Genomic DNA, 26,827 nt, shown 5'->3' with positions numbered 1-26,827 from the left:
AATAGGTTTGAAGGTTAGAGCCTCTTAGGTATATATACCTTTGATAGAAACCAATTAAAAATATTCTTTTATAAAAAATACCATTCTATTAGGAATGGCGTGATTTTTGATTGGCGAGTTTGATAACACGCGCCTTGCGTGCGAGCGTCAGTGAATTGCAATCATTGGTGCATCAATCAACCGCAACTGATTGTACACATGTTGATTTTAAAGGGTTTTTTTCTTCTTCGTGGTAGTATGTGTGTATAATGTGTTATTTTAGTTTCCCACAACCTCTATGTAAAAGATCGTCGTGTTGAGTTGGACGTCGATAAATTGGAAAAATGTCTAATAGGGTGCTGAAGAAGCTCCATTGCGAGAAAGATCTTGCAGCGAGTTTGGGTGTCGATGGGATGAGTGAATCCGATGATGGAGCACCCAGCCAACCCACTGGAGCGGTTAGGAAACAGATAGCTCACAACAGATTTGAATTGGTAAATTTATAAAATTTAATGGTCGATGAAAGATCGGTCTCTTTCCTTGACCCTTTTTATCTGTGAGTTCAATTTTTGAGCTTACTCATTTCGCTCAAAACTGTGCTCAATATTATGTCTCACCACTTTATCCACCCTTTATCATAGAATCCCCTAAAATTATTTTCATACCTCTATGCATGACCCTCACATGGTGTAGAAAGCCCCCCCCCCCCCATGTAATGAATTTTTAGCTTTCAAAGAAAAAATGATGAGGACTGTACATCTCGACCCTTTGAGGCCCCCATACCTCTATGTAAACATCTTCACCATAGGTTTTACAAATGTTTTTTTTTTGTATATTTAATCTTGTGGAAATGATATACACTAGACACCCCACCCCCCCTAATTCGATCAGCTCAGTAAACAATGGGAGGAAAGAGACAACCCCATGCGCAGGACCTCCATCATTGGAACTTTCTACAAATGTAGTATAATACAGTAGAGTTCCACTTATCCGACATAAATGGGCCGGCAGAACGTCGGATAGTATGGAGGTGTTGAGGGAATGCCTATTAAATGTCAAACTGTGTCATAATTTTACACATTACAAACCTAATGATCATATTTCACAAGAAAACAATAGAAAAAATTAACTTAAAAAATCAACTTAAAGACAAAATATTCTGAAATTTAGTGCTTAAAAAGTTCAGTTCTGTGATTTAAAGAAATGTTTCATCATAGTCTGCTTTCCTGACAAGTACAGTTTTCTCGCTGCCAAATCTCGCCATCTTTGCAGCATCATAATGCCGATTCCTGTAACTTCTTGTTACTTAATGTATTTCATTGCAGTTTCTAGAGCCTTAATTCCGTTGTTATATGAAATTCTGTGAGGCTTAACAGTTGGGGACATCGAATAATACGGAATGTCGGATAAGCAAGACTCTATAATCTATTTTTGGTGGTTTTTCCTTCAGCAAAGAAAACTTCCAAAAGCATGACGGTAAATCGTCAAGAGTGAAATAGAGTCTTTTTTTTTTTTCTTGCCAAAGAAAAAAATTACTAGCATATCCCAAAAGAAAGATTATATTACAGCTGTTAGAGGGAAAAAATGACAAAAAAACAGTAGCAAACAAAACACTATTCTTAGACCAGATATGGAATTGATATTGAAAATGAAGCAGCGATGGCCCTCACATCTTGGAGCAAGGCCCCCCGAGGCTGGGATCTTCTGCGGGCCACAGTCAGATTTTTCTCAGGCTCTTCTATAGCTAATTTATAGCAGGAAAAAGCAAAAAGAAAAAAAGAGAATTTTCCGAGCCCAAGGCTACAGCCCGCCCTTGTGGGGGGGGGGCGCCATGGAAGCAATAAAATGAACGCAGTTGGTTTTTTTTGATAAAAACATTATTCCAGAATAAAAACTCTAGGTTATAAATAAAACTTTTAAATACCACAACGGTCAGGGCTAAAAAATCTCTGGGTGCCATTTGGGGATATGCTGGTGAATTTTTTCTTTGGTGAGAAAAATGTCTGATGCAATATATATGTCTGCATTTACTAAAAGCATGATTGCGGTATTAAAAATTCAAGTACAATGTCTTGTGTGCTAAAAAATAGCTGGTGTGCTTAAAAAATTAATAAAAATGAATGTGAAATGCACAGCCTGAGAGAAAAATAGATCCAAAATGTGAATTCCAACAAGAAAAACTGTAAGGAAATCTATTGTATGTACTGGGAAAACTGTATATGCAAGTATAGAACTCTGTATATATGGTATGACCTGAGGATCCTGGTTCGAACCCCGTTGACGGCACAGTGGTGGTCAGCTGAAGTTGGTTTTTCTGCTGTTTTCTTTCCAGCTTTGAGGCACGAATGTGAGCTGGTCCCCCATTGAAAAAGTCTCTCTGCAGAGAGCAGGCAGACTTACAACGCGATAATGGCATAACATGAAAATTGAAGCATTTCCATCTTTACTTCAGAAAATGGAAGACAAATGGCAGCATGAACACTGAACAAGTGCAACTCTACAACACAGATACTACAAGCTACAGAACACACATTCCGGCATGTGCCAATTCATTTGAGACTCCGAAAAAGAATGTGTACGAGAGGTGCATGTATGGTTAAGTAGTAGTATATATATGGTATGAGATGAACAAAAGAACTAATATGAAGAACAGAATCCAACTGATTCACAAACGCTGTGTTCTTCAACACAAAAGCCTATCATTACTAGCAACCTTCAAGGGCAACTTCACCTTCAGCTGATGACAATACCGGGGGGTGAGTCAAAATTTGGGTCCTGTTTCTGTACCCTGCACATAATACAAATTATTATAAACTTTCCGTTTCTCATTTTCTTCGTGATAGATAATCTAGATTATTTTTCTTCCCACAAAGTATGTTTCACAAAATTAATGATCCTTTTCTCGAAAATAAGGAAAATTTTCACAAAAACAGGAACCTACAAAAAAGTCTGGACAGAACCTTGAATACAGAAGACAATGGAAAATTGGAAAACCTGGAAGCCAAAGGAAATAATAATAGCCAATAGAAAAAAAATGGCTGACCAGAAATAAAAGCCAGAAAGAAACTAGCCAAAGCAAAAAAGAATTATACTCTAACTCTTCTGAATTTATAACATGAGCAAACAAGAGAAATTATGAGAACTGTCCCGGGGGACCCAGAGCAGGACAAATTCCAAGCACCAGGTCACCATGGTAAATCCAAAATATAGCGTGATCCAGAATTCGCAAGATTTTTGACAACTAACTTTTTAAATATGTACAATAAAAAGATGTGCGGCTTTGACAGACATGCTTAGGAACATTTAGGATTTTATTTTTTATGATAAAAAAAATTGAAATAATTGCATTTGTGTTCAACAGATGGCATTGCAGTTTAAAACTAGTTTCGCAATAATATAGTTGAGTTCATTCAAAAAAAATTGGTGTCCAAATTTTTTCAATGTCATCGCCCTGTCGTCAGACAATAAAAATCACCCTGCATAGCATAGCATTAAAAAGCTTTTTGGAGGTCATCCCTGAAACTTGATACCATATAGCATCTTTCAACTGGGCCAATAATGTAAGCCAATCTCTGAGTATATATGCGGAATTTCAAATAGCCTCATAACCAAAAGTCACAAGATGTAAAATCTGGAGACTTTGGGGCCCATTCATGCAGAAAACAGCAACTCGGGACACTTTCTCTCTATGTGTGAACTTCAAAATTGTCTTGCCAGGATTAGCAATATGCTAAGGTGCCCCAACCTGTATGGATGTTATGGAATGGAGTGTTTTCGTCTCTTTCAAATGAGGGATAACTTAAGCCTTTAGAAAAACTACATATCATTCACACACACCTGTTCCAGAAACTGTTTGCAATTTACCCAAAGAAAAAAGGACCAAATGGTGAAAGAAGCTGTGAACCCGCACCAAACTGCCATCTTTAGGTCATAAAGAGGCATTTCCACCACTGCATGTGTATTTTCTGTTGCCCATTTATGGCAGTGTTGTGTATTGACACTTCTATTTGGTGAAAAGCATGCTTCGTCTGTCCTCAAGAGATTTGAAAGTCAGTCAGCATCAGGGTTTAAGCTGCGGTTGCATTTTTTGCAAAATGCAAAAGTAGTTGCCACTTTTGCAAAAATGTTTACAGGAGATGCCAAATGAGTAGACAACCATCAATCATTAGCATTGTAGCATTTTGCTAAAGCTTCCCCCCTCCCCAATTTTCGAGTTTTTTTGCTAAAGGAATTTTTTATCTAGCTTAAACCCTGGTCAACATCATCTCCGATTTTCAGTAAAACCCAGTTTGCAAAATTCTCATGTGCTGTAAAATCAGTTTGTTTCAGGTCTTGCACATGTTGAATTTTGTAGATATGCTGCTATAAATTCCAAACATGCTCCCAGCCTGCAATTCGGTAACCACAAAAAGAAAGTTTTAAGCTCCAATGTTAATTTTTTAGTTGTCACCGTGATCTGGCACCTGGGATTTGTCCAGCCCTGAACTAAGGACGGCTCAAAATATTCTGATTTTATGTCAGCGTGTTTTACAACATAGAAAGGGGTCATTAACGATCCAAAAAAAACTTAGAAAAATAATTATTTAAAATAGTTCTTCCAGATCATGCTTGGCTTCCTGGAAATTAGCTGACACCTACATTTTTTTATTTTATTTGTTGCTCTGCTTTATGATGCAAGTTATTTAAATCTATTCAGTAACGTTTTTAACCTTCTAGCAGGCACGTGTATGTAGGAGATAATCGCTCTTCTTTCAGCCACGTATCTCCTACATATATGCAGCCACTGGAAGGTTTAGAATTTGTGAAAGCATGAACTACCTATTGCTTTTTTTTTTTTTTAATTTTAAACATTTATTTCATTTTAACTATTTATTTTTAGCATGTATATGACAAGGTGAGATACTGTATCTTTTTCTTTTCTTTTAATGTAACTTTGAATTTGTCTTGAATGTGGATAATACCAGGGCTTGATGAATCATGGAGGAAATAGAAATCAGATACCAGCCACATTTCAGCAACCAAGAATCCCCCCCCCCCCCACTAAAAGCAATAAAAATAGTATATTCTTTATCTTATCTGGGACTTAAGGACTCCCTTCCATGCAATATAGACATGCTGGCATAATTCCTGAAAATTCTGTGGTGTCATTTAGCCTCCATTTCAGTTATAATATTTTTAAAAAAGTTTAGGTGCCAATCACATTTTTTCAGTTGTCATGGCAACCTGGTGCCTGGGATCTGTCATGTTCCGGATAATACAGTGATATCTCGGCTTACGCGCAAATTTTTCACCTAACAAAGATTTTTTTTCATGAGTTTTCTGCCTCAGCTAACAAATGCCGATTTAGGCTAATGAAAATTTTTTTTCGACATGGACACAGTGCTAATATAAAACAGCCACGTCATGAGCTAAAGTTTCTGTGTCACTCATCATCCAGAATTGCTATCACTCGAGCCCAATTAATTCTTGTCCACCTTGAAATCTTCTTTTTCTAGATGTACCTCCACTTCTCTTTCTAAAAATTTTTGAAACATTTCATGTAAAATGAAAGATTCAGTTAATAGAAAATGCATTAAAAAATGAGTGTGTTTTTCATAGCATATGTTCTTTCAGTGCAAGACTCTGAGCATCAAACTGAATATTTTGAACCCCCAAAAGCAGAATAAGCCGAACTCTGTGATGCACGTCGCAGAACAATCAGTGGTGCTGCTGAACAATCTGAAAGAATTTTAAGAAAAATGTTAGTGAAGACACACTATTATGGGAATTTTTACTGTCTGAACATTTACAGTCAGCCGAAGGTTCGTTGCAGAACAATGCAAAACATTCTGCTTTAGGGGGCTGAACATTCTAAGAGCTTATCTTTTCTATCTGCATAGAACAGATATAGAAATGAGCTGACCGAATCACAAATAGATGGGGACACCTACAAACTCGACTGGGCTGTGTCAACATCAGATTTATTTATTGTCTATTAAAGCTGGTGTTGGTTGTGTACATACCGGAAAATAAAAAAAAAATCTTCAGCATCTCCCATTTTCCTTTAGATTCTCGTTTATCCAATTTTGGAGCTGCTCATTTTAGCCTTCGATCAGTTTTTGTCTTTTTATAGCATTCCTCTGTGTTTTAAAAAAACTTTAAATTTTGGGCAGAGCTTGGAATAAATCAAATGATTTTCCATAGAAACCTAATGGTAAATCATGTTTCAGCAAACGAACATGATTCCAGAATGAATCGTCTTTGTTAGTCGGTATCACTGTACAAATGTGTAAGTACACAGAAACATGCTGGGTTAATGTGAATACAGTAGAACCTCAATTATCTGGCCCTCATTCAATTAAACAACATCTTTTTTCATCAATGATTATTCACTGGTTTTTCCCAAGCAATTTGATGTGTGCAATTGAAAATATGTATATATTTTTTTTGTTTCATTCGAAATTTACTTTTTTAAAAATTTTAATCCCCAAGCTCAATAGCATTGACCATTCGCTATCTGATACTGAAGCCAAAGAAGACGATGATAGGGAAAACGAGCCTCCCCAAGAAGGTCAAGACCGCAACAGACTAGAAAAGCAAGACTCCACCCACAGCACAGACAGTCTGAAAAGAAAAAAGAAGAAGAAAAAGAAAAAACTGAAAACTCAGAAAAGCACTGAGGAAAACTTGGATGATGCCGTAATTTTTATTTATCATTTTCATTATTTGGTTAAAAACAACCTGTATCTGAGTTGAAGTACCAAATCAGAATGTTTTTAGAATGTTACTAGATAACTCTACAAGTCTTTTGAAATCTATTTTAATAGTATTTTGTCAAGTAAATGACCATGTGAACCAATCAATACTCTTTCTTAATTTTGTGTGTTTGTTTAGAGGCATTTGTTATTTTATTTAAGTTAATTTTAATTTCATTCTAAGTGAAATGTTGATTTAATGTCATGTTTGACACAAGAATTCAATTTCCTCATAAATGTCATCCTCATTGGAATCTTTTTTGACATTCATGTATCATTTCAATTCGAAATGAATGGCTGTTCAACAAATCCTACTTAATATGTTGTTGGTAAGACTATACAATGTTTTGTGTATCAAGTTTAAGAACTTCTCGAATTGGAAGTGTTTTCATAAGCAAAGAAAATCTGGTCACTTTTTTGAATTGAAGATGACGTAGAGAAGATGACAAACATTAAGTGTTCTTGACCCTGTAAGAGACATTGACGAAATATATCACCTTCTTAAAAATCTTTCTTTATCATTGTGAAGCCCAGATGTTTTATAAATATCTGGGAACTTTGTTCCAAACTTGGAACTTTTGTTCCCAAAAAATTTAAATGATAGACTTTTTAAATAGTGTAAAATACATTGGGACATAATTGCTTCAATGACAAGAAACTTTGAATTAAATTAACATAGTAACTAAAGTGCTACGATAGTCACACATAATTTTTGAAGGATTAAGACTAGTCAAATTCGATTGTAAAATTTCTTGCGAATCCTGGTATTTGTTCATATCAATCATAAGAAAAAAGAGAAATTACATAATTTTGCTTTCAGCCATGGTTTTTTCTCTCCTTTCTGCTCAGAATTTTTCTGCATACATCTTAGTATTCACTTTGGCCTACTTAATGCAGCTTTATATATATGAAAATGTTCATGTTAGAAGTTTCCCTTCTAATAAGTTCATGTATACCATGTATTTAACCCTTCAAGCAGCAATGACGAGATATCTCATCTCCATAAAAGCCTGTTATTTTAGCACTGACAGACCCAGATATTTTGTGAAAATGTTTTCTCAAAATCGAAAACTTTTCCCTATCCTCCTAAAAATATGACATTTTGAAGAGGGGTTTAGTGATTTCTTATTGCTGCTCAAAGGGTTAACGCAATATTCATATTGGTATGAATTTGAGAAGTTTTCCATCTTTAGATAAGACAGCCATAGTTTTTTATGGACAGTGTATTATGTTTTATCATAGTTTTTAGTTTTTTTCATGATAATTGCTCTTATTTTGGTTGGATTTGACATTCAAATTTTTATAGGCTTTTTTTCAGCTACCTCATTGCCATTTGCATGTGTATATAAATTGTTGTTTATAATCAATTAGTTTCAATCTGTTGTATGTTTCTAACAGGAAGATGAAATTGATGCCTCTATTCAAGAAGTTAACAAGCTCATTGGAGAACCAGAAGCTCCAACTGATACATTTATTTCTGGTTCCTCATCGAAAACTAGTCATGAAAAATCTTTGCTGTCTGTTGATCTTCGAAATTTGAATCCAGATAATGAGATGAAAAAACTTTTTGGCTCAAAAACTGCTCATGAGCAAGTGTTAGTTGATTTAAATTTATTGGTATAGTTTTACACCATAAGGTAAATGTGTTCACATTTTTCAATAGCTTGGGTCACTCAAGCCATTTGATAATCTGTTACAGGTCACTATGAAATTAAAATGCTCATAAAAAATTTTGAGCTTTTCTACCTTGAATATTGTAATGAAAATATTGAGTATCATTTTCCATCGCACCAATCTTCGTTTGACTTAGATGCAACTTTTGTTAGGGAAATGGAAATATATATAGGTGTTTATTCCTTGTTGGTTCATCGTTACGTGTCACATCAGACTTCTCTGAGAGCCATATTATTTGCCTGCATCACAGCATGAACATGTAAAATCACAAATGTGATGATCGTCCACTCCTTCAGAGTGGAAAGAGTTTCTTTCAAACTCAACCTACTTATGCAATCCTAGTACATTGATAGCTTAACTAATGAAGATAATTCATTACGAAATCAAGTTTGTTAGTGGAAATAAAATTTTCCATATGTTTCTATGTAAAATCATTTAATTTGCTCCAGAAACTGCCCAAAATGTTTTAAAGGAAAATTTTTTAAAACACCAAGGAGTGCTGTAAAAATAGACTAAAACTAACTGAAGGCTAAAATGAACAGCTTCAAAATTAGATAAATGAGAACTTACGTGAAGATGAGATACTGTCTAAGATCTTATTTTTACACAATGCACATCAATGATTCTCAACCTTTTTAAACCTGTGCCCCTTGTAAATCTCTTTTGTGTAAGCGTAGGTCATACGCACACAACTAATAGGAAATTAATGGGGAAATGGAACACACCACCCTGTGTGACTAGTGTCAGGGCTTGGTACTGGACCACGACCTGGCAGTTAAGAAACACTGGTGTGCACAACCAACATCAGCTTTATTCTACCGAAGTTGGTGTTCACAAACTTAGTTTGTAGGTGATCCCATCTATTTGTGATATGGTCAGCTCATTTCTGTCTGATACATGCAGATGGAAAATAGTAGCTTCTAGAATGTTCAAACTGTTCAGTTTGGTGCTAAAAGTCTTGAACTGAAAGAATGCATGCTCTGTAAACATACGCATTTTTTAATGCATTTTCTATTAACTAAATCTTTCATTTTACATGAAATGGTTCAAAAATTTTCAGAAAAAAGTGGGTGTACATCTGGAATAAGATCCAGAGATGGACATTAGTTGATCAGGCTCAACTGACAGTAATTCTGACGATGATTGGTGTGAAAACTCGGCTCATAACATGGCTGTTTTATGTTAGCGTGTGCATCTATATCAATGACAATGTTCGTTAGTATAGCGTAATCAGTATTTGTTAGCGGTTGAAGGAAAATCGTGAAAAAATCTTTTTGTTTGCCGAAACATTTGTAAGCTGAGGCGTTCATTAGCCAAGGCATCACTGTACTGCTATTCACGTAACTCTGAAACATAGGCGGAGATAGACTTGGAAGTCTGGAGGGGCAGTCATTATTGCTGGGGGGGGGGCATGATGATGTCAATTCATGTATACATTAGATCAGTCGACTCTGCCTTTGACGTATCTCCGCCCATGCTCTTAAAAGAGTTACAACTTGTCAGAGAACTATTTATGTTCCAGAGGTTTATGTTTTGATTCAAAATAATGGCTTATATACTATATTTATGTATGATATTGTGTGTGTGCGTGTTTTTTTTTATATACAGGGTGATTATAAAAAAACTATCCCGACATATGGGCCCCTAACTATCATACCATTCACAGAAACTGAATGAAATTTTGGCATAAGGTATTTTGAGGCATGCGCTCAAGAATGATATGGAAAACAACAGTGTCACTCTAACAGTTACGGTTACAGTGAGAAAATTTTGAAAATATCAAATGGCAACACCAAGTTTTTTGTATTGGAATGTGATCTCCATTGTGAAAAACCCTAAATAGCTTTCGAACGACAACTGTAGCATGAAAATCACCGGCGGTAGATAGGCTAAAAGTGAGGACAACCAATAAGGACAGAGAAGCAGCATAAAATAAAGCATTTTATTGTGTTTCACAAATCTTCCACATGACCTTGTGGAGGACTAATCAGGCTTGGATCTCAGCCGAAGAAACGGTGTGACGAATGAAATGAACATTAATGCTCTGGTGCACGGCAAAGTCCTTTTTACTTTTTCCTTGCCTAGCTCCGGGAGTGTTTTTCAGTATGGAGATCGCATTCCAATACAAAAAACTTGGTGTTGCCATTTGATATTTTTGAAATTTTCTCACTGTAACCGTAACTGTTAGAGTGACACCGTTGTTTTCCATATCATTCTTGAGCGCATACCTCAAAATACCTTATGCCAAAATTTCATTCAGTTTCTGTGAATGGTATGATAGTTAGGGGCCCATATGTCGGGATAGTTTTTTCATAATCACCCCGTATATACCTGACATTATTTATAAATTATCTAATTTTTTTCACTTATTTTTATGCTCTGTACATAATTGTTGTCTTACATTTTCAAAATATGTTTAGGAAACGTAAAAGTAGAGGAAGAGTCCACGGGCGGTCTTCAGTCTTGGTTTCTTCATCATTTCATCTGCAGCAAGTAGGCAAGCCTGGTAGGTGTTTTTTTTTCTTCTATGTTTTCAATTTCTGGATTTAAATCATATTTGTGAGATACTTTATTTCAAAATCTCAACATATTAGTTATGATCAAATTTTCATAGAAAGTCGTAAAATATAACTTTTCATTGTGAAATGGAATTTTTCTTCTGCATATGGTACAAAACCTCTCTGTTGTGGCTAGACAACAACTATGTTCTTTAATACCAATTATTTATTCTGATCTTATGATGTCCTGCCCCCTCCCCCACCCTAAGAGAAAGCCTAAATAATATCCTCCTCTTAAAAAAATATTTTATGAGATTTGACATTTTAATTGGTTTCTGCATTCAGTTTTTTGGTATTCAATGCAATTGGAAAAATGTATTCCACAGCAGTACGTGATGTATACATTATATCAGATCTGAAAGTTTATATCCAAATTTTTTACTTATTCAAATTGAAATCATCCTCACACACAATTATAACCATTGGGTCCATTTAAATTATGGCGGGTATGTCTGGTCTATCATAAATTGTTGCAGTGTCCTTTGTGGTAAATATGGCAAATCTAACTCGGTATAGAAGAAAAATGTCCACTCAAAAAGAGTTGTAGAAGAATCATAAATTATGAAGGATAGACATTGAGAAATAGGAGAAAATACAGTCACAGCTTGACTTCACAAACAAACATATTTTTACAAGCTAATTCTTTAGACATGAGTAATGTGGCATTTCTCTGAACACCTTCAGCACATATACGAACTTTCAATTTTATTCAAGTCTGTTCAAGATTTACAGCAAATTTGATCTTATGTAGAGATGATTTTTTGGAATGGTTCACTTGCCTGTTTGGATAATCATCTCCTTGCAGTACAGGCGAGTGTGCTACCAATATGCTATAGAAGCAGTGGAAATTTGTTCTCCTATAGTGGTGGCAGTTTAATTCCTTCTAGAGGCAAGGGAATTTTTTTCCCATGAACCATCATCTGTACATGAGATCCAGTTTCCTGTATATCTTGTATTTACAAATAGGGAGTGACTTCTAGCTCTATATAAGTCTGTTCAAGCTCATGAAAACAGCCTGAGTGGCGTGGAGGTGAGATACCCATCTACCACTAACATTGATGTCACGGTCCCGAGTTCAAACCTAAGGGAGGATATAAATAACATATTTTCTCTAATGAGCTTGAGGCAGTGCCTTCATTTCCAACCCATCTCATATGGCAGTAAATTGCAATATGGCCAGAGTTGGTGTTTGGAGAAGAAGTAGTTCATAAAATCAAGCATTGACTGTATAATAATGAGTGGTTAGAAACAGCAGAAACAAATATAGAGTTGAAATAATGAGAGAAAAAACTCATACAGCTGAGAATTGCTGAGAGTTGATTTATTTTTCTAAGTTTCTAGAGTATTAACATTAACTCAAATTTTGTTCACTGGCTTCACAACGAATCTTCATTCACAGCAAAGTGCAACTGCGCTAGAGGGTAGTTGGACATCAAATTTTTCTCTGAGAGGTTTGCGTTCTGCTCTTCTCTAGTTACTTAGAATCATGTGAATTCATCATAATTCAGTAATGCTCTTTGTGTAGCTCACTTTTTTCACCTTTTTTTTAAGTTGCTTCATAACAGTGTTAGAGATTCAAGTTAACTTTCTTATATTTCCATTAGGGATAATCATTTTTATTAGATTAAGCATGACACTTTGACATGTGACTCAATGTTTATATTTGTGAATCCTTTCCTTTAGCAGTAAAGAAAGTTAATATACAGGTTTTCCTTTGGACTATGTGTATTTTTTTCATAATCATTTCCAGCTGTTTTCTTAGTCATTATAAGCTTTATTGTCCTAGGTCTGTCAATGTCCTTAGTTGAAAGCAAAGGAGATGCATGTTATTTCACGTTTGAACACAGCAAGCAGTATCAGCAAACACAACATCAGTTTTTAGAAGCAGTTGAAAGCTATAATCCAGATTACATAATGGTCAGTCTTCAGATTAGTTTTTTCTTGTTTCAAATGTTCATAACCAGCTCAAATTTTATGTAGATGAAATGCTTGAACGATTCTTTACATACATAGACAATATATGCTGTTTCTGAATAATGGATAATAGCATGATGATTATCAGTTTCTTATTGCTGAATGAAAATAATGGCACAATGGGAAAGGGAGGAATTACTATACATACATATTGTACGATAACCTTTTGAAGATTCAGCCCCTAAAAGAAAAAAAACTGAAGAATCTGTACAAAACAATAATTTATTTTTATTGTTTTGTCTGTTTGGATGGTTATGAAATTCAGAATTGGTATTAGCTGGGCACAGTAGCCCAGGTCAATAAGATACCAAAGGATGTTTAGAGGTGTTGTGAGATTGATACAGATTCATCCTTGCCGGAATATTTCTTGACTTGAAGGTGCAACAGAAATAACAAAAATAGGATCACAGGAAAATGTTGCCTCTGCAGGAATTTCGTCACAGAAAGGTTAGCGCACAAACCTCTCGGCTAGATATACAAAAAAACAAAATGTTGAACGCTGCTGTTTGGAATCAGTAGTAAACTTTAGATCCCAGTCTTATTAGCCTTCGTCTGCAGGAAATGACAAGTGAGACAAAAATAATCAAATGATCAGTATTAGCTAAACTATGAATATCTCTGCACTATTTTATGTACAAGAGTTCTTATATTGTTCAAATATATTACATAGATACCTTCACCCTTGAGTGTCTCAACTTGAAGTCACCCAAGTTACCAGTATAGAGTATTTAAAAAAAAATTTTCACTAGTGAACAAATATCCAACTAATTAGTACTAATTGTTTTAATCAGCCAGTACTATATTTATCTTTTATTTCTGATACTATAAAACTTACTCTTTACTAACTACTTCATAACTAACACTTTCATTCTGTATTGTATATTATTTACTACTATTCAACCATATACGGCACCTAGTAAACATTCCTCTGCGGAATATATATTGTACTATGCCATGCTGATTGATTGGTGAGCTTGTTATATATTTGAGGTGTTGCTGTCTGCTTAAAATGTGTGTAGTGATCTGGAATATTTTTTTTACTTCCAGGCATTATTAAATTCTCACCCTTATCACATTGATGCCTTGATACAGTTCAGTGACATATGTAGGATGGGGGAAGATGCTCAAATGGCTGCTGAAATGATTGGTGAGTGAACATAAGCTTGGTGCTGAATATATCTTTACTGTTGCATAAATAAGTATTTGGTATGTTATGTTTTAAAATTAGAACTTGGCATTCATAGAATAATCTTGTTAGGAGGAGGAGGTATTCAGAGAATCGTATGGTTTCCATTGCTAACACATTGTTCACTGGTCACGAGTTAGTATGTTTTTATACTTGTATGTAGCCAGTGTGATGAGTGAGCTAAGCTTTTACTTAAAAAACCAGTCAACAATGTGTTAATATTGCTTGAAATATTTTAAAAAGTTAATAAATTCAAAAAAAGAGAAATTTCTATTTTTTTTTTTTTTTTTAGTTTTCCTACACTATCTTGTGAAATATATACAGGTTAACAAGCAATTCGCATAACGAGCAAAAATTTTGAAAATTTTTTGATTCAATTAATGAGCGATGATTCGCATTACTAGCGAAAGTTTTGCACTTTCTGTATTTATTCTCACGTTTTCCACAACTGAGCTGATGATTTTTGGCTTCTGTCCACACACTGAAATTGTGGGTGATATTCTCCCCTACATCCTAAAAAGGAGGCATAAACAAGTGTCATTAGATACATTATTTTTCGAATTCGGACAAAAAGAATAAGTTTATTGTGTTGTATTATTGAATGAAGATATTCTTATAGTCACTTTTATGTGAATGAATAATTGTGGAACAAATTATGTGAATTTCCATTATTTCCTATGGGGAGATTTGATTTGAATATTAACGAGTTTAATGTTAACGAATTTTAAGGAGTGATTCGTATAACGAGCACGTTGGTAGAACGAATTAAGCTCATTAACGGAAGTTCCACTGCATATATATATATTTTTTTTTTTGATGGGGGGGGGTGGGGGTTGTGTTAATGCTATGAATATTTGAATTTTTACAGATTATTTTGCTGCATATATGCATCAAAGCATTTCCATTTCTGTATGCATCCATACCTAAAATAAATTTTATTTTGTAGAACGGGCTTTGTATTGCATGGAATGTTGCTTCCACCCACTCTTCAATGTTGCGCAGGGTAACTGTAGACTAGATTACAGAAGAGCAGAGAATAGGTGATCATTAGTAAAATATAATATAGATATATTTTTTTTAGCATTGTTTCATATATTTTTTTTGTTTTATGTTGCATGGGGGTTTTCTTTCTGTGCATAATGTCTCTCTTTTCTTTGTAGATCTTTTTATGTGACCATTTTCAAGCATTTGAATTATGTTGGCCAGAGAGGTTGTACCCGGACAGCGTTAGAATTCTGTAAACTTTTACTTAGGCAAGTTTTAAGGATGTGCAAAGCTTAAGACATTAAGAATTTTTTCTTCTGCTTTTTTTTTTCTTTCAAAATAATGACAATATAATACATAATTTTTTTTTTAAATTTCCAAATTTTTTCAACTTTTTCAGTCTAGATCCAGATGATGACCCATTGTGTGTGCTATTGATGATTGACTATTATGCCTTAAGATCAGGACAGTATGAGTTTTTAATAAAACTTTACAATGATTGGAATGCCTCTAGGAATCTCTACCAGCTTCCGAATTTTGCCTTTTCTGTTCCTCTAGCCAAGTACCTGCAGGCAGGCGATGGCAACAGGAGCACTGCTGAAGCAGACTCTATGGTAAATTTTGATATCCTACTACTGTTTGAAGAGAGAAATGTTTTCATTCAAAACTTTGCTGAACTTGGTGTTTTGAAAGGAAAAATATTTTTACATTTCTCACTTTTTAAAAAACAACAGTTTTCTAATGTCTTGGTTTATCCTTTGTGTCGTATATCAGTTTTTAGCTGCATACAATTATGTATGAACTAAATTTCAATTTTGTGTGTTTTCAGCTTCAAGATGCACTAATTATGTTCCCGGGGATACTAATGCCTCTACTTGATAAATGTTGTGTGCAACCAGATGCTCAGGTGTCTTCCCACCCTTATTTCAATTCTAGGTCAAGGTAAATTTTTTTATCACTTAGTTTTCTCCCACTGCGAATTCAATTAAGCAATATACTAGAGTAGCATTTCTCAACCTATGGTCCACAACAATGGGACAGATAGTCCTCAGGCTGACTGAAAGTTTAATTAGAATTAAATGAAAATTATCCAATTTATACCACAAATATTAGTGATATTCACATAAATCCTAAAAAAATATTGGATGCCTCCATATATGGTATTTAGTGGTCCACCAAAGTGTTTCAAATATTTTACTCTGTGCTGTATTTAGGAATTTTGTGGGAGCAAACATGATTTTGTTGCCTCTAGATTTTGAAATTCTTTGTTTCCCTAAAAATTTTCCTCCCTTCCCAGGGTGGTCCCCCATAGCCCATTCCCTCTAGTTCCAGCCAGGATTTTACTGGTTCTTTTTTTTCACAAGGGTTGAGAAATATTTTGCAGTAGAGTCTTGAGATTATCCAATGTACTTAGGAAAATGTCTGTGAATTTCTGGATAATCAAATATGTATTAATTCAATAGTGAGTTGAAATAAATAACCAGATTTAGTTTGTAAAATGACTCTGAAATTTGTATATTTTATGAAATACAAAAAAATATGCTATTCTAAAAACTTTTCCTCTAATATGTTTTATTTCTTTAGCGACCCTCCTGCTCTCACCCAACTAGAGTCATTATACATAGGAAGAACGTACTTGCTTTGGAAGCAGCCAAACACTATTTTCTGGTTAGAAAGGAATGTTCAACAGTTGTTGCAGCGTATTAATTCTAGTGACCCATATATCAGTGACTGTGAAGAAATGTATGTTAAATATATTCTGTTATTTGCAATCCTGCTTCTATCTTTATATTTTAAAAAGTATACAGTAAAACCTCTTTTGCAGACACTAGAGGGACAAAAAAAATTGTCTGTAAAAGAGGGCTGATTGTATCGGGGGTTCCTGTTGAAACTAAAAAATACTCTATTGACAAATGAAATGGCACTTTATTGTTTTTTTCTTAGTGATAGGTCGACAATTACTAGAGCTGGCCAGATTAACAGGGTACGCCGATTTAAAACAAAATTCAAATTTTGTTTTTTCTTCACATAACTGTAATGATATTGAAGTAAAAGTAACCTGGTATGGTAGGCATGTTATTGATATGTGGTAAAGTTCGTGATTAAAAGAAATACAGAAGATCTTTGGGGTAAATATAGACTTAAACTTAATCCCTAGATACAGTGCAAAAAGGAAGCTGTTCTATTTCTAGATTTTGTGCATGGGAAAAATTGCAGAAAAGTCTAGGGAGCTAAACTTAGATATATAAATGTACTAAGTATTTTCAATGCATTTACAATGTGACACTAGGGTTCCCCTGATTAAAAAACAGAAATTAGTTTTTATGTAAAGTCTTAAATTCTATACCGTAATTGCTAATTAAAAATAACATATTGTACCAGCATAAATATTGTTAAGCTTTAGACTTTAATTTTCATATTAAAATTTTGAGTTCGTTCGTTTTTTTTACCAAAACTTATTAAATCTGCAAAAAAATAAAAATGTGTAAATTAGTAAGCACATCCATCAATTGTGCAAGAAACAATCTTGTGTCAATAGAATTTGCTTATTTAGTTGATGCTGAATGGCCCTTTGGTTATACATTGTGTGAATCGAGAAACCTGCACCATGTGTGTGATACTGAGTTGCCACTAGGCATTCATTTTAGGAGGGAAGGAGGAAAGCCCTCATATGAATAAAATCATTTTTTTCTAAAAGAAAAATGTTAATCCATGAAGTTAATTTGGGCTCAACGACCTCTTATGTTACATTAACACAGATTTTTGGTGTTCATATTTCATGATTGCTGTTTGTTAGTTTATTCATTAATGCTGAATTAAATTTGAGAGATTGGGTGAAAAAAGCAGGTAGAGGTGATATGAAAATATGTGTCCTTAATGATTAACAAAATTTGTTTCAATCAAAAAAGTACAATTTTTTTTATTAAAAAAAAATTATGTTTTCATAAAAATTTGTTTCCTATCCTGCATATTAAGTGGTGTGAAATCATGTGTAAAATGTCTGAGCACACCCAGAACATGTGATTTAGATGCTGAACTAACATCAGAGTTGCCAAACATTAACAAACTTCTATCTAAAATTTAGTGCTGTCTTAACGCATGGGCCTACCGGGCACCTCTTGAGAAGAGGGGCCTCACAAAAATGCAATCTGGTTGAACTTTTCAAGAATTTGCCAGGTAGGGCCTCAGAAAAACCTTGGCCTGGGGGGGGGGCTCTTGAGAAGGCCCTGCTAAAATTTCATTCAAGAGTAGCCAAAAAAGTGAATTAAATATTAGGACTTATGCTGCCATCTAGTGAGCATAATTTAAACCAACATTGCAAGTATTGGTGTCCGTACATTGGTTTTACTGTATTTACTTTTTCCTGTTGTTGATTTCAAGTTACTGAGCTTGTCATGCCTGTGTGTTAGCTATTATAGATTTCTGTTTTCCCTTAATTTTAGATAATATAAGCTCGTATTTTGTAATATCTGACAAACGTTTATAACAAGAATTTGCAATTCTGTGATTGAAAAAATTCTGGAACAAATTTAATTTTATACTCTTGATTATTCAGTAAAATGTGAAATACAGTCAAACTCTGTTATAATGACCTTCTTTGTTTGGACACCTCAGATAAATAATGATAATTCTTGGACTTAGTTTTGGCATTGTATTTGATTAAATGGTCTTTGTAGGTCATCATACTCAGTGCCGTTTTAACGCATGGGCCCAACCGGGCCTCAAGAGGCCTCACAAAAATGAGAAATGGTTGATATTTTCTAGAACTTTCCAGGTATGGCCTCAAAAACATCACTTGACCCGGGGGCTCATGATGCTGTTGAGACGGCCCTGATTATATTGGATGAATAACAACCTGGGATGAATAGGGAAACACTTGGAATTTACCATAACAATCGTTATGATAATCTCAATAAACATGGTCATTATAAAGCAGACGACTGTATTCTGATATTTTTTACTTTGAAAGTATATCATGTTTTTATGTCCAAATGGGTGATGCTTTCATAATCGCTGCATGTTGTTTTCATTGTGACTTTTAGGAGAAAAATGAGGTACAAAGGTATGCCCCAAAACATTCTTCGGCATATCATATTGGCAAACATCAAAGAAGCCACAGTGACTCTTCCTCCGGTAATGCTTACCTTTTGTTCATTCTATCTGGTTTGTAGTTGCACTTATGTGTAATTATATTTAGTCCATTACGACTAGGGCCACAATTATAAACAAAAATTTTTCTGTCTCCTGAAGCCAGTATCCATTTCGGCATCCCCATAATTTTTAATGGAAAAAATGCTCTTCCTACTTCTACTACTACACTACACACAAACTCTGATAATATCGCCATACAGCAGTTTACTACCTACCAATAGAGTTGGGTTGGAAATGAAAAAGCCATCTATCATGGTTGCCTCAGGTTTGTCAGAAAAGAACTTGTTATTTATGTTCTTCCCACACGATCTTACCCAGGAAGCTCTCTTCTTGGTCCATTGCACCAGATCCCCCTGCCCTTCCTTAGTTGTGGTCCTGTTTGCCCATGTATTAGGGAGACCACATATAAGGTTTCTGAATCTTTGGGATGAGTTCTGTCAGATTATGCACCAGACTTTATTCAAACTGGAATATTTCAGTCAAAATTACAAGGTAAAATTAGTTGTTTTAAACAAAAGAGAGCATATCCACTTTGTTCATTCACTTTTGTATTTTTCATTCAAAAGAGAATATAACAAAGCAGTTGTCCTACTGCCATTAAGGGATTTTTTTTTTTCAAAACAGCTCATTTTTCACAAGGGCTTTCAAAGTCGTATTTTTTAGTAGAACCTCTCAATAATGGACACCCAGGGAACAGAAAATTTTGTCTGATAACAAGTGTCTATTCACGAATAGTAAAGTACATCAAATCTCGTCGGTGATATTTGAAAAAGGTCCATTATTGTAGGTGTCTGCTAACAAGATTGTCCATTGTGGGAAGTTCCACTGTAGAATGATTTTTCCCTTATGTTATCACGAGAGAGAGAGTAGTAAGGATATCTTCCTTGGCTGGGTGAAACCACCTGGAATCAATAGGTGGTGTAAAAATTTCCAATTTTTCAAACTTAACTCCAATTGCAATATAAAAGTAACATTTCCACAAATTTTTTCTCAAAACAGAACATTTCAAAAACTTAAACGTAGATAACTATCTTGAATGTTGATCCAGAAACATAATATTTAAATATTCTTATACCACTACTGTGTACTACCTGTTGGTTAACAACCACTAATTTCATTCCAGGAAAAAAAGTTTTTTTTTCTTCTATAAATTTATTAATTGTGAAAATGTTCCTTTTGAAAATAAGCTCCCTTATATTATCAACCTCAGAGAGATTTCCTTGGATTGGCCTTTCTTTAATCTTTATTAAATAAGAAAGCATTATTTATTTGTGTGGTTATTGAATTGGAAATACAACCAGTTTTTTATAATAAAGTTGATTTGTGTTTCTGATGATCTTTTATCTACGTGATTGCCTTGATAAGTTTATTTTTTCTTCAGGATTTGAGAAATCGACCAATATTTTCTTTTGATCCCCTACCACCTGCTGATTCAATAGTATCCTACAAAAGACCTTCCAGGTAAATAAAATATTATAATTTTTTTTTCTATATTATGTGGCAATTACTTAGTTTCATCCATGAAAGTTTGTGTGTCAAGTATAAATACAGTGATACCTCACCTAACGAATATAATTCGTTCTGGAATCATGCTTGTTAGCTGAAACACCATTTCCCATAGGCTTCTGTGAAAATTGTTTCATTTGTTCTAGGTACAACCAAAAATTTAAAGATCATTGCATAAAACACGCAAGCACTACATTAATGCCCAGACTTATGTTACCCTATATGTGTTGTCTCATCATATATATATATATATAGATAGATATCTTTTCAGTCACTGCGAGCAAAGCTTGAAAAGTTTCAGCATCATGTATCTCATCTAAGAGATGATTAACTTAGATTTTAAAAAAAAGTAGGGTCTCTCAAATTTTTTACCTGTATTTTAAAGACCAGATAGTCTGATAAGAGTTTGGGCCATGTTTGGTTCTACAGGTAGGGTCTTATGGTCAGTCACTCTATGTAAACCCTAAATTTCCAGTTTTCCCTTTTATTTGTGTGAAATCTTTTCTTTTGTGAAATATTTTATCAAGTGATAAATTTTTAAATTTTTCAAAACTGGGAATCGGCACCTTTGCTCTAGATTGTAAATACCTATGCATGAAATTGCTGGATTGACTTGTATAGGATATATCATCCCACAATTTTGATGGTTTTACACTTAGTATTAGTTTTGCAACTAATGCATATTGAATTGCGAGAGGCACCGCTGAATTAGGTAGCAAAAGTTGCATTCTGTTACTTGAACTAAGTGCTCTGATGAAGATGATATTCATGGATAAGTACTTTTAAAGTTGGTATAGTTACATTTCACCATATAAATTTCATATTTCAGTGTATTGTGATTGTTTCAATTCACAAAATATTTTGGTTAAAGAATTTTTTAATGCATTTTATAGATGTTGTTCAACATTTGCATATACCTCGTCTGTTACAGTTGTTTTTGTCATTGCAGGTCAGGGCCTACGGAGAATACTGGAATGCTTAGTATTTTACTGCAGTCATTGTTACCTACATTCAGTCTGGTACGTGTTACAGGTGTTCTTGTGTTTCAGGGTTTAAATTGATATGAACTTTTCATTCTTTGAATCTCATTTCAAGGTGGAAATGAGAGTGCAATCAGAATCCAATATTTATTATAGAATTTTCGACTGGAGAGATGCCTACTATATTTCTCTATTAAAACTTTGTTTTTAGATCACTTTTAATCATTTTTTTATGTATTTAAAATTTTTATCAACGCTCATACAACCGTTTTAAAAAGATGTGTGCTGACATCATGCAACAAACAAACAATCATGCATGCCTAGATTCATTAATGTAAAAGTAGCAGACAACAAAAGGATTTCTTCAGTTCCTTTCAATGGATGATTTATTCATAACAATTTAAAGATTTCTCTATTTCCTAATCCCGTTTTAGCACATACCATTACCCAAAAATCTCATTGTAACGTGAACTTTTCTAATCCTTAAATACGTTTTTTCATAGGAACAATGTGTTGCAAATTTTGATATTACAAAGTGAAGAATTCATTATAACAAATTCAAAAACAATTTTCTGAAAATCAACAAAAGAGTATCATCATTCTAAAATGATCCCTTAAAATCAGTTTCAATAACTTGCTGAACTGTTGGGGAAGAATGACTGTTCTATGGCTGTGGAAAGCCAATGCTACACGTTAGGAGTATTTCACATTTCTTCAAAATGAGTGGCCTCGAAGGGAAACAGCTTTCGATTAAAGAAAAACTTGAGATTATTTCAGCAACTGATGCTGGAGTAAATAAAAACAATTTGGCACCAAATTACGGCACATCTACTCTTTCGACATTTTTGAAAAATCGGACCAAGTTGGAATTTAAAATTCAAACAGCACATATAGGATCATTTTTCCAGCAATGGCACGTGTCTTCTTTGACCACCTGCTTATATCTCTTCGTTGGGACAGAGCGGTGGGCGATGATCTGGTTAAGAGGAGGAGTTATAGGATCCCATAGAAAAAAGACATAGACTTTCAAATGTTCAAGATGTTGATGTAACTGTCTTCATGAACTTCTGGCTTTTTCCCAAGCTGAAAGTGTTCCTGACTGAAAGGGACCAGATTTCATTCGAAAAGACATCATACAGAATGTGATGGACCAGCTGCTTGCATCTCAAAAGAGACATTCCAATCCTGCTTCAGACAGTGGCAGAAATATTGGAAGAAGTATGTGACAGCGCAAGGGGGAGGGGGAAGATTAGTATAAGATTGTTGTATCGGAATACGAGTATTTTTCATAAATAAAGGTCAGATATTTTATTTTATTCTGTGTACCAAAAACAATGATCCTGTTACGATATTCTGATGATTTGTAACCACATTTTTGCATTCTAGCGACATGAAACAGATGTTGGAGTCGCTCCTGGAGCTCAAGCTGCAGCGAGAGATGGCAATGCTGCTGCCGCCGATCCTGAAGTCAACGACTTGCGCCGCAGTGTAACTTCCCTTCTCGATGCTATGAGGGACCTTTTTAGTAATATTCATTTAGCTGATGTGCCAAATGAAGGTGATGTAGACAGTGATGAAGACAGAGAAGAATAGTTGGCACTGTGTTCACTATTGAGTGCGTATTTGTGTGTTACGTCATTCTTTTTTTTTCCTTCAATACTTGGGTGTGTTTACTCAGTGTTCCTCTAATGTCTGTTGCTGCAAATTTATAGATGCTGCTCACTGTCTGCAGTGTTGCAAAGCTACTCTTGTTATTGGCCAGCAATTATAGCCAATTAGATTTTGACTCATATCGGCGTGCTGGTGCATTTCAGCTTCATACTGGTGCCTGTGGTTGAAACATAGAATAAATTTTCGGCATAGCTTTCAAGAAGTCTTCTGAATAATGTGATAAGGGAAACGGGTTTTTGTATCATACAATTGTTTGAATTTTCTCTTTTCAATTTTTTATTTCTTTGTTTTCCAGCCATGAATGCATTTTTCGCACACTATCGACAAGTATAAAATACTTGGAAGTTTGGACTATCACATGATGCAACCTGAATGTTTCGCACGATGTTCCAGATTGTTATTTGGTGTATAAATAAATAAATATTGCAATCATTTTGCCCCCCCCCCCAAGATAAAAAAAATCTGTGATACTCAAAAATAAAATTGTGAATCGGCAACAACTATAACAAAAAGACAATGCATGTTAATTAAAATGTAACAGGATAACAATGTTATTTATATGCTAACTTTTTTTTTTGTTAGGAGCATTGTTGGGAATGAATTAGAATTTTAAATATCTTGGTTCCCCCCCCCCCCCACCACATGCTGTGAAACATGGATTAGGAACTACTGTCTTAATTTTCACTTTGAATATAAAATAATTACCTAATTTAATGATTGAAACTCAGTCTCCCCCAAAGCAGAATGTTCTGCAATGAGCTCTCGGCTGACTGGAAATGTTCTGCTATAAAAATTCTCATAATAGTGTTTTCTACACTTTTCTTAAAATTCTTCTAGATTGTTCTGCAGATTTTGGTATATTTAGATGTTCTACTTTAGGAGCTCAGTTCTAAGTCCCTTTTTAATTCTGGATTCAACTGTTATTTTATCCTCAAAATGTCTTGGAAATCGCTGTTCGAGATGCAAGTTACGAGAACTTCTATGCTATGAATTTTCTTCGTAGACGATCATAATTGTCATTTTTATCAGCTGTTAGTCTTTTCTACCACTGGAGCCCCAAAGCAGAATGTTTTTACATTGTGCCCTTGGCTGACTGGAAATGTTCTGCGATAAAAATTCCCATAATATTGTTTTCTATAAATTTTTACAGATTGATTTCTGTTTTGGGGCACTGAAGTTTGTTTATAAATTATAAGGCTTGTTTATAAATTCATAGTTTTGCAGTCATGAATTACAAGATATTTTCAGGTCACTGGTAGGAATTCTTTTCTCCAATCCTAGAGGTCAGCATCATCAGAAGAGGTCTGAATTGGAATAATGTGTATACACTTGTGTGACCCCTTAACATTTGACACATTTAAGAAAAAAATTTATAGGCTAACCAGCATATAATCTCGTTTTTGTTTAATCTGGTCACTCACTAAATCAGTTTTAATTTTTTTTTTAATAGAGTTTCAAAAATTAAATCTTTATAACTGCAGGGCTCCCACTCAAAAAATGAGAAAAAGTAGGAAAACGCAGGACTGAAAAGTAGGATGGGGGAGGGTAACCCCCTTAGACCACATAATCATAGCATAATGAAAAAAATCTAAAAAAAAATTTTGCGAAAAATAATTTAAAGTTAATTCAGAATTAAAATTTTTTTTATTTTTGTAGCACTATTTCAGTATCCTGTAAGATTGACTTAAGCCAAAGCAAAATGACTTGGTTACAAAACCAATTTTTGGCCAAAACAGTGTGCTAGCAACCACAGATAATTCTTTTCTGTCTGTCTCTCATATTAAATTTTTTGGAGTCTTCCAAAGTGCACAGTTTGTCTCAACTCTTTTCGACAATGCACAGCAAATTTTGAAGACGTACATTTTTTAAGAATGACGCCCCTTCGAGACCACTTTCAAAAGTACAATACAAAATGTGTAAATTACAAGATCTGATGTAAATAAGGCAAGGTGAACCAGGTAGTTTTACTGCACTGACCATCATTTTTTAAAGGAATTTGTTCACATTTTACTGTTCAATATGCCAGTGTAATCATTTTTGACAAATGAACACTTCCATTTCTAGCTCTTTGCTGAGCATTGTTTATAAATATACAGAAAAATACAGAAGACAATGGAATGCTATTGGGTAGCATCAGAATCACCAAACCTAGGATAGGCCTATGTATCCAACTGCTTTGTAATGCAAACTGATGTTTCCCCTATTTGCACCATAATTTTGAATGATGAATGTTAGTTACTGTCCAAGACCATGAAGTAATAAATACAAAATTATTTTTTCCATCCAGACGGAAGTTTTTAATGACTATTATACTTGTTGAACCCTCAAACTAAGCAAATGAAAAATTAATCAACCAAATGGTCCACATACACCCCCCCAATAACCTTAAAAACAATACAATCTGCTTTGGCAGAATCATTAATTGCATTCTCCAACATTTGGCAATATATCAATGATTCCCTGCTCAATTAAAATCAATTACATAAATTTTGCCAATAGGATTTGTTAGAAAAGTAGGATGAGTGGGAGCCCTGTAACTGGTATGCATAAGATTGTTCGATATTTGACATGTAGGCCTAATGGAATCTATATCGCAACTTCTGATTGGTCAGTTTCTTACCTTTATTTTACCATGCTCATTCTCCTGTACAAAATATTGTTCCTGCACATTAACACACCTAAAGGGATGATAAACTTTTTGTCGAACCATTTGATTGTGTGATAACCATCCTTTGTCAGTCCTTTATTCTATACCATGATTGGAGTGAAACAGACTCAAACATTTTCATTGTGGTTTTGGTATTGATTTTTCAAGGTTTTCCTAAAAAATCATCAAATCCAATCTGAGCCACTATAAAAAACCCCGCTGAAAGCGGCAGAATTATTATTCAGTTAGGATTGTATCAAGTGAAATCAAAACTTATTTGCTCCTCCCGTTCAGTCAAGAGATTATTTTTTGTTTCTAGTGCAAGTTTTTTTACTGCACACAATTACAACAAATTCTTCCCTATGAACGTTAATATTCTCAGAAATCACAATACCATCAGCATCATGTGATTTGAATTCTTTTCTATGCAATTCTTATTTCAAGTGTGAAAAATTCAATTAAATATGTAAGATAGGATTCTTTGTAAAAAAATTGAATATACATTGTGCTTATATATATACACACACATATATTACAAGTTATGGCTTTTTTGCTGCAAAGCTAACTCTAAATGTCCAGTAGCAGTTATAAATATTTTATATTGGTTATTTTATGCTGAGCTTTACTGGCAAATTCGTCTGTGTTGTGATACGTCTTTGACGATTTACATTCGTATACACTGTACATAATGTATGGTAGTTTGTAATTAAATGTATTTAAAGTTGGATGTTTTTAGAATGTGAATTTGGGTGGCATTAAATTGTTTGAATTTGGTTTTTGAA

At 34.3% G+C, this 26,827-nt stretch overlaps 1 protein-coding gene across 1 annotated transcript; it reads left to right on the top strand.

Moving 5' to 3' along the window:
• Nucleotides 1-163: 163 nt before the first annotated feature.
• Nucleotides 164-26,827, top strand: Nulp1 (Nuclear localized protein 1). Its single transcript, XM_089250421.1, has 15 exons — nucleotides 164-473; nucleotides 6,451-6,657; nucleotides 8,112-8,308; nucleotides 10,808-10,893; nucleotides 12,732-12,862; nucleotides 13,967-14,066; nucleotides 15,052-15,145; nucleotides 15,266-15,358; nucleotides 15,490-15,703; nucleotides 15,919-16,031; nucleotides 16,674-16,832; nucleotides 19,133-19,223; nucleotides 20,623-20,702; nucleotides 21,697-21,766; nucleotides 23,114-26,827. Exons 1-15 carry the CDS (start codon nucleotides 324-326, stop codon nucleotides 23,318-23,320), a joined length of 1,992 nt encoding a protein of 663 aa, XP_089106547.1. The 5' UTR covers nucleotides 164-323; the 3' UTR covers nucleotides 23,321-26,827.

Source organism: Pholcus phalangioides, unplaced genomic scaffold (genome assembly GCF_987345545.1).
Source record: "Pholcus phalangioides strain wild (caught in Gottingen) unplaced genomic scaffold, Ppha-v1.0 ptg000024l_1, whole genome shotgun sequence".
Classification (NCBI taxonomy): Eukaryota; Metazoa; Arthropoda; class Arachnida; order Araneae; family Pholcidae; genus Pholcus; species Pholcus phalangioides.
Note: the sequence above shows the minus strand (reverse complement) of the source record. Positions and strands in the feature narration are given on the sequence as shown.

Excerpts from the sequence above, each read along its gene's own strand:
- Nulp1 (XM_089250421.1), top strand. The coding sequence starts at position 324 with ATGTCTAATAGGGTGCTGAAGAAGCTCCATTGCGAGAAAGATCTTGCA. Across the intron at positions 15,704-15,918 it reads CTGCTGAAGCAGACTCTATG|CTTCAAGATGCACTAATTAT; the intron begins GTAAATTTTGAT and ends GTGTGTTTTCAG. Across the intron at positions 16,833-19,132 it reads ATCAGTGACTGTGAAGAAAT|GAGAAAAATGAGGTACAAAG; the intron begins GTATGTTAAATA and ends TGTGACTTTTAG.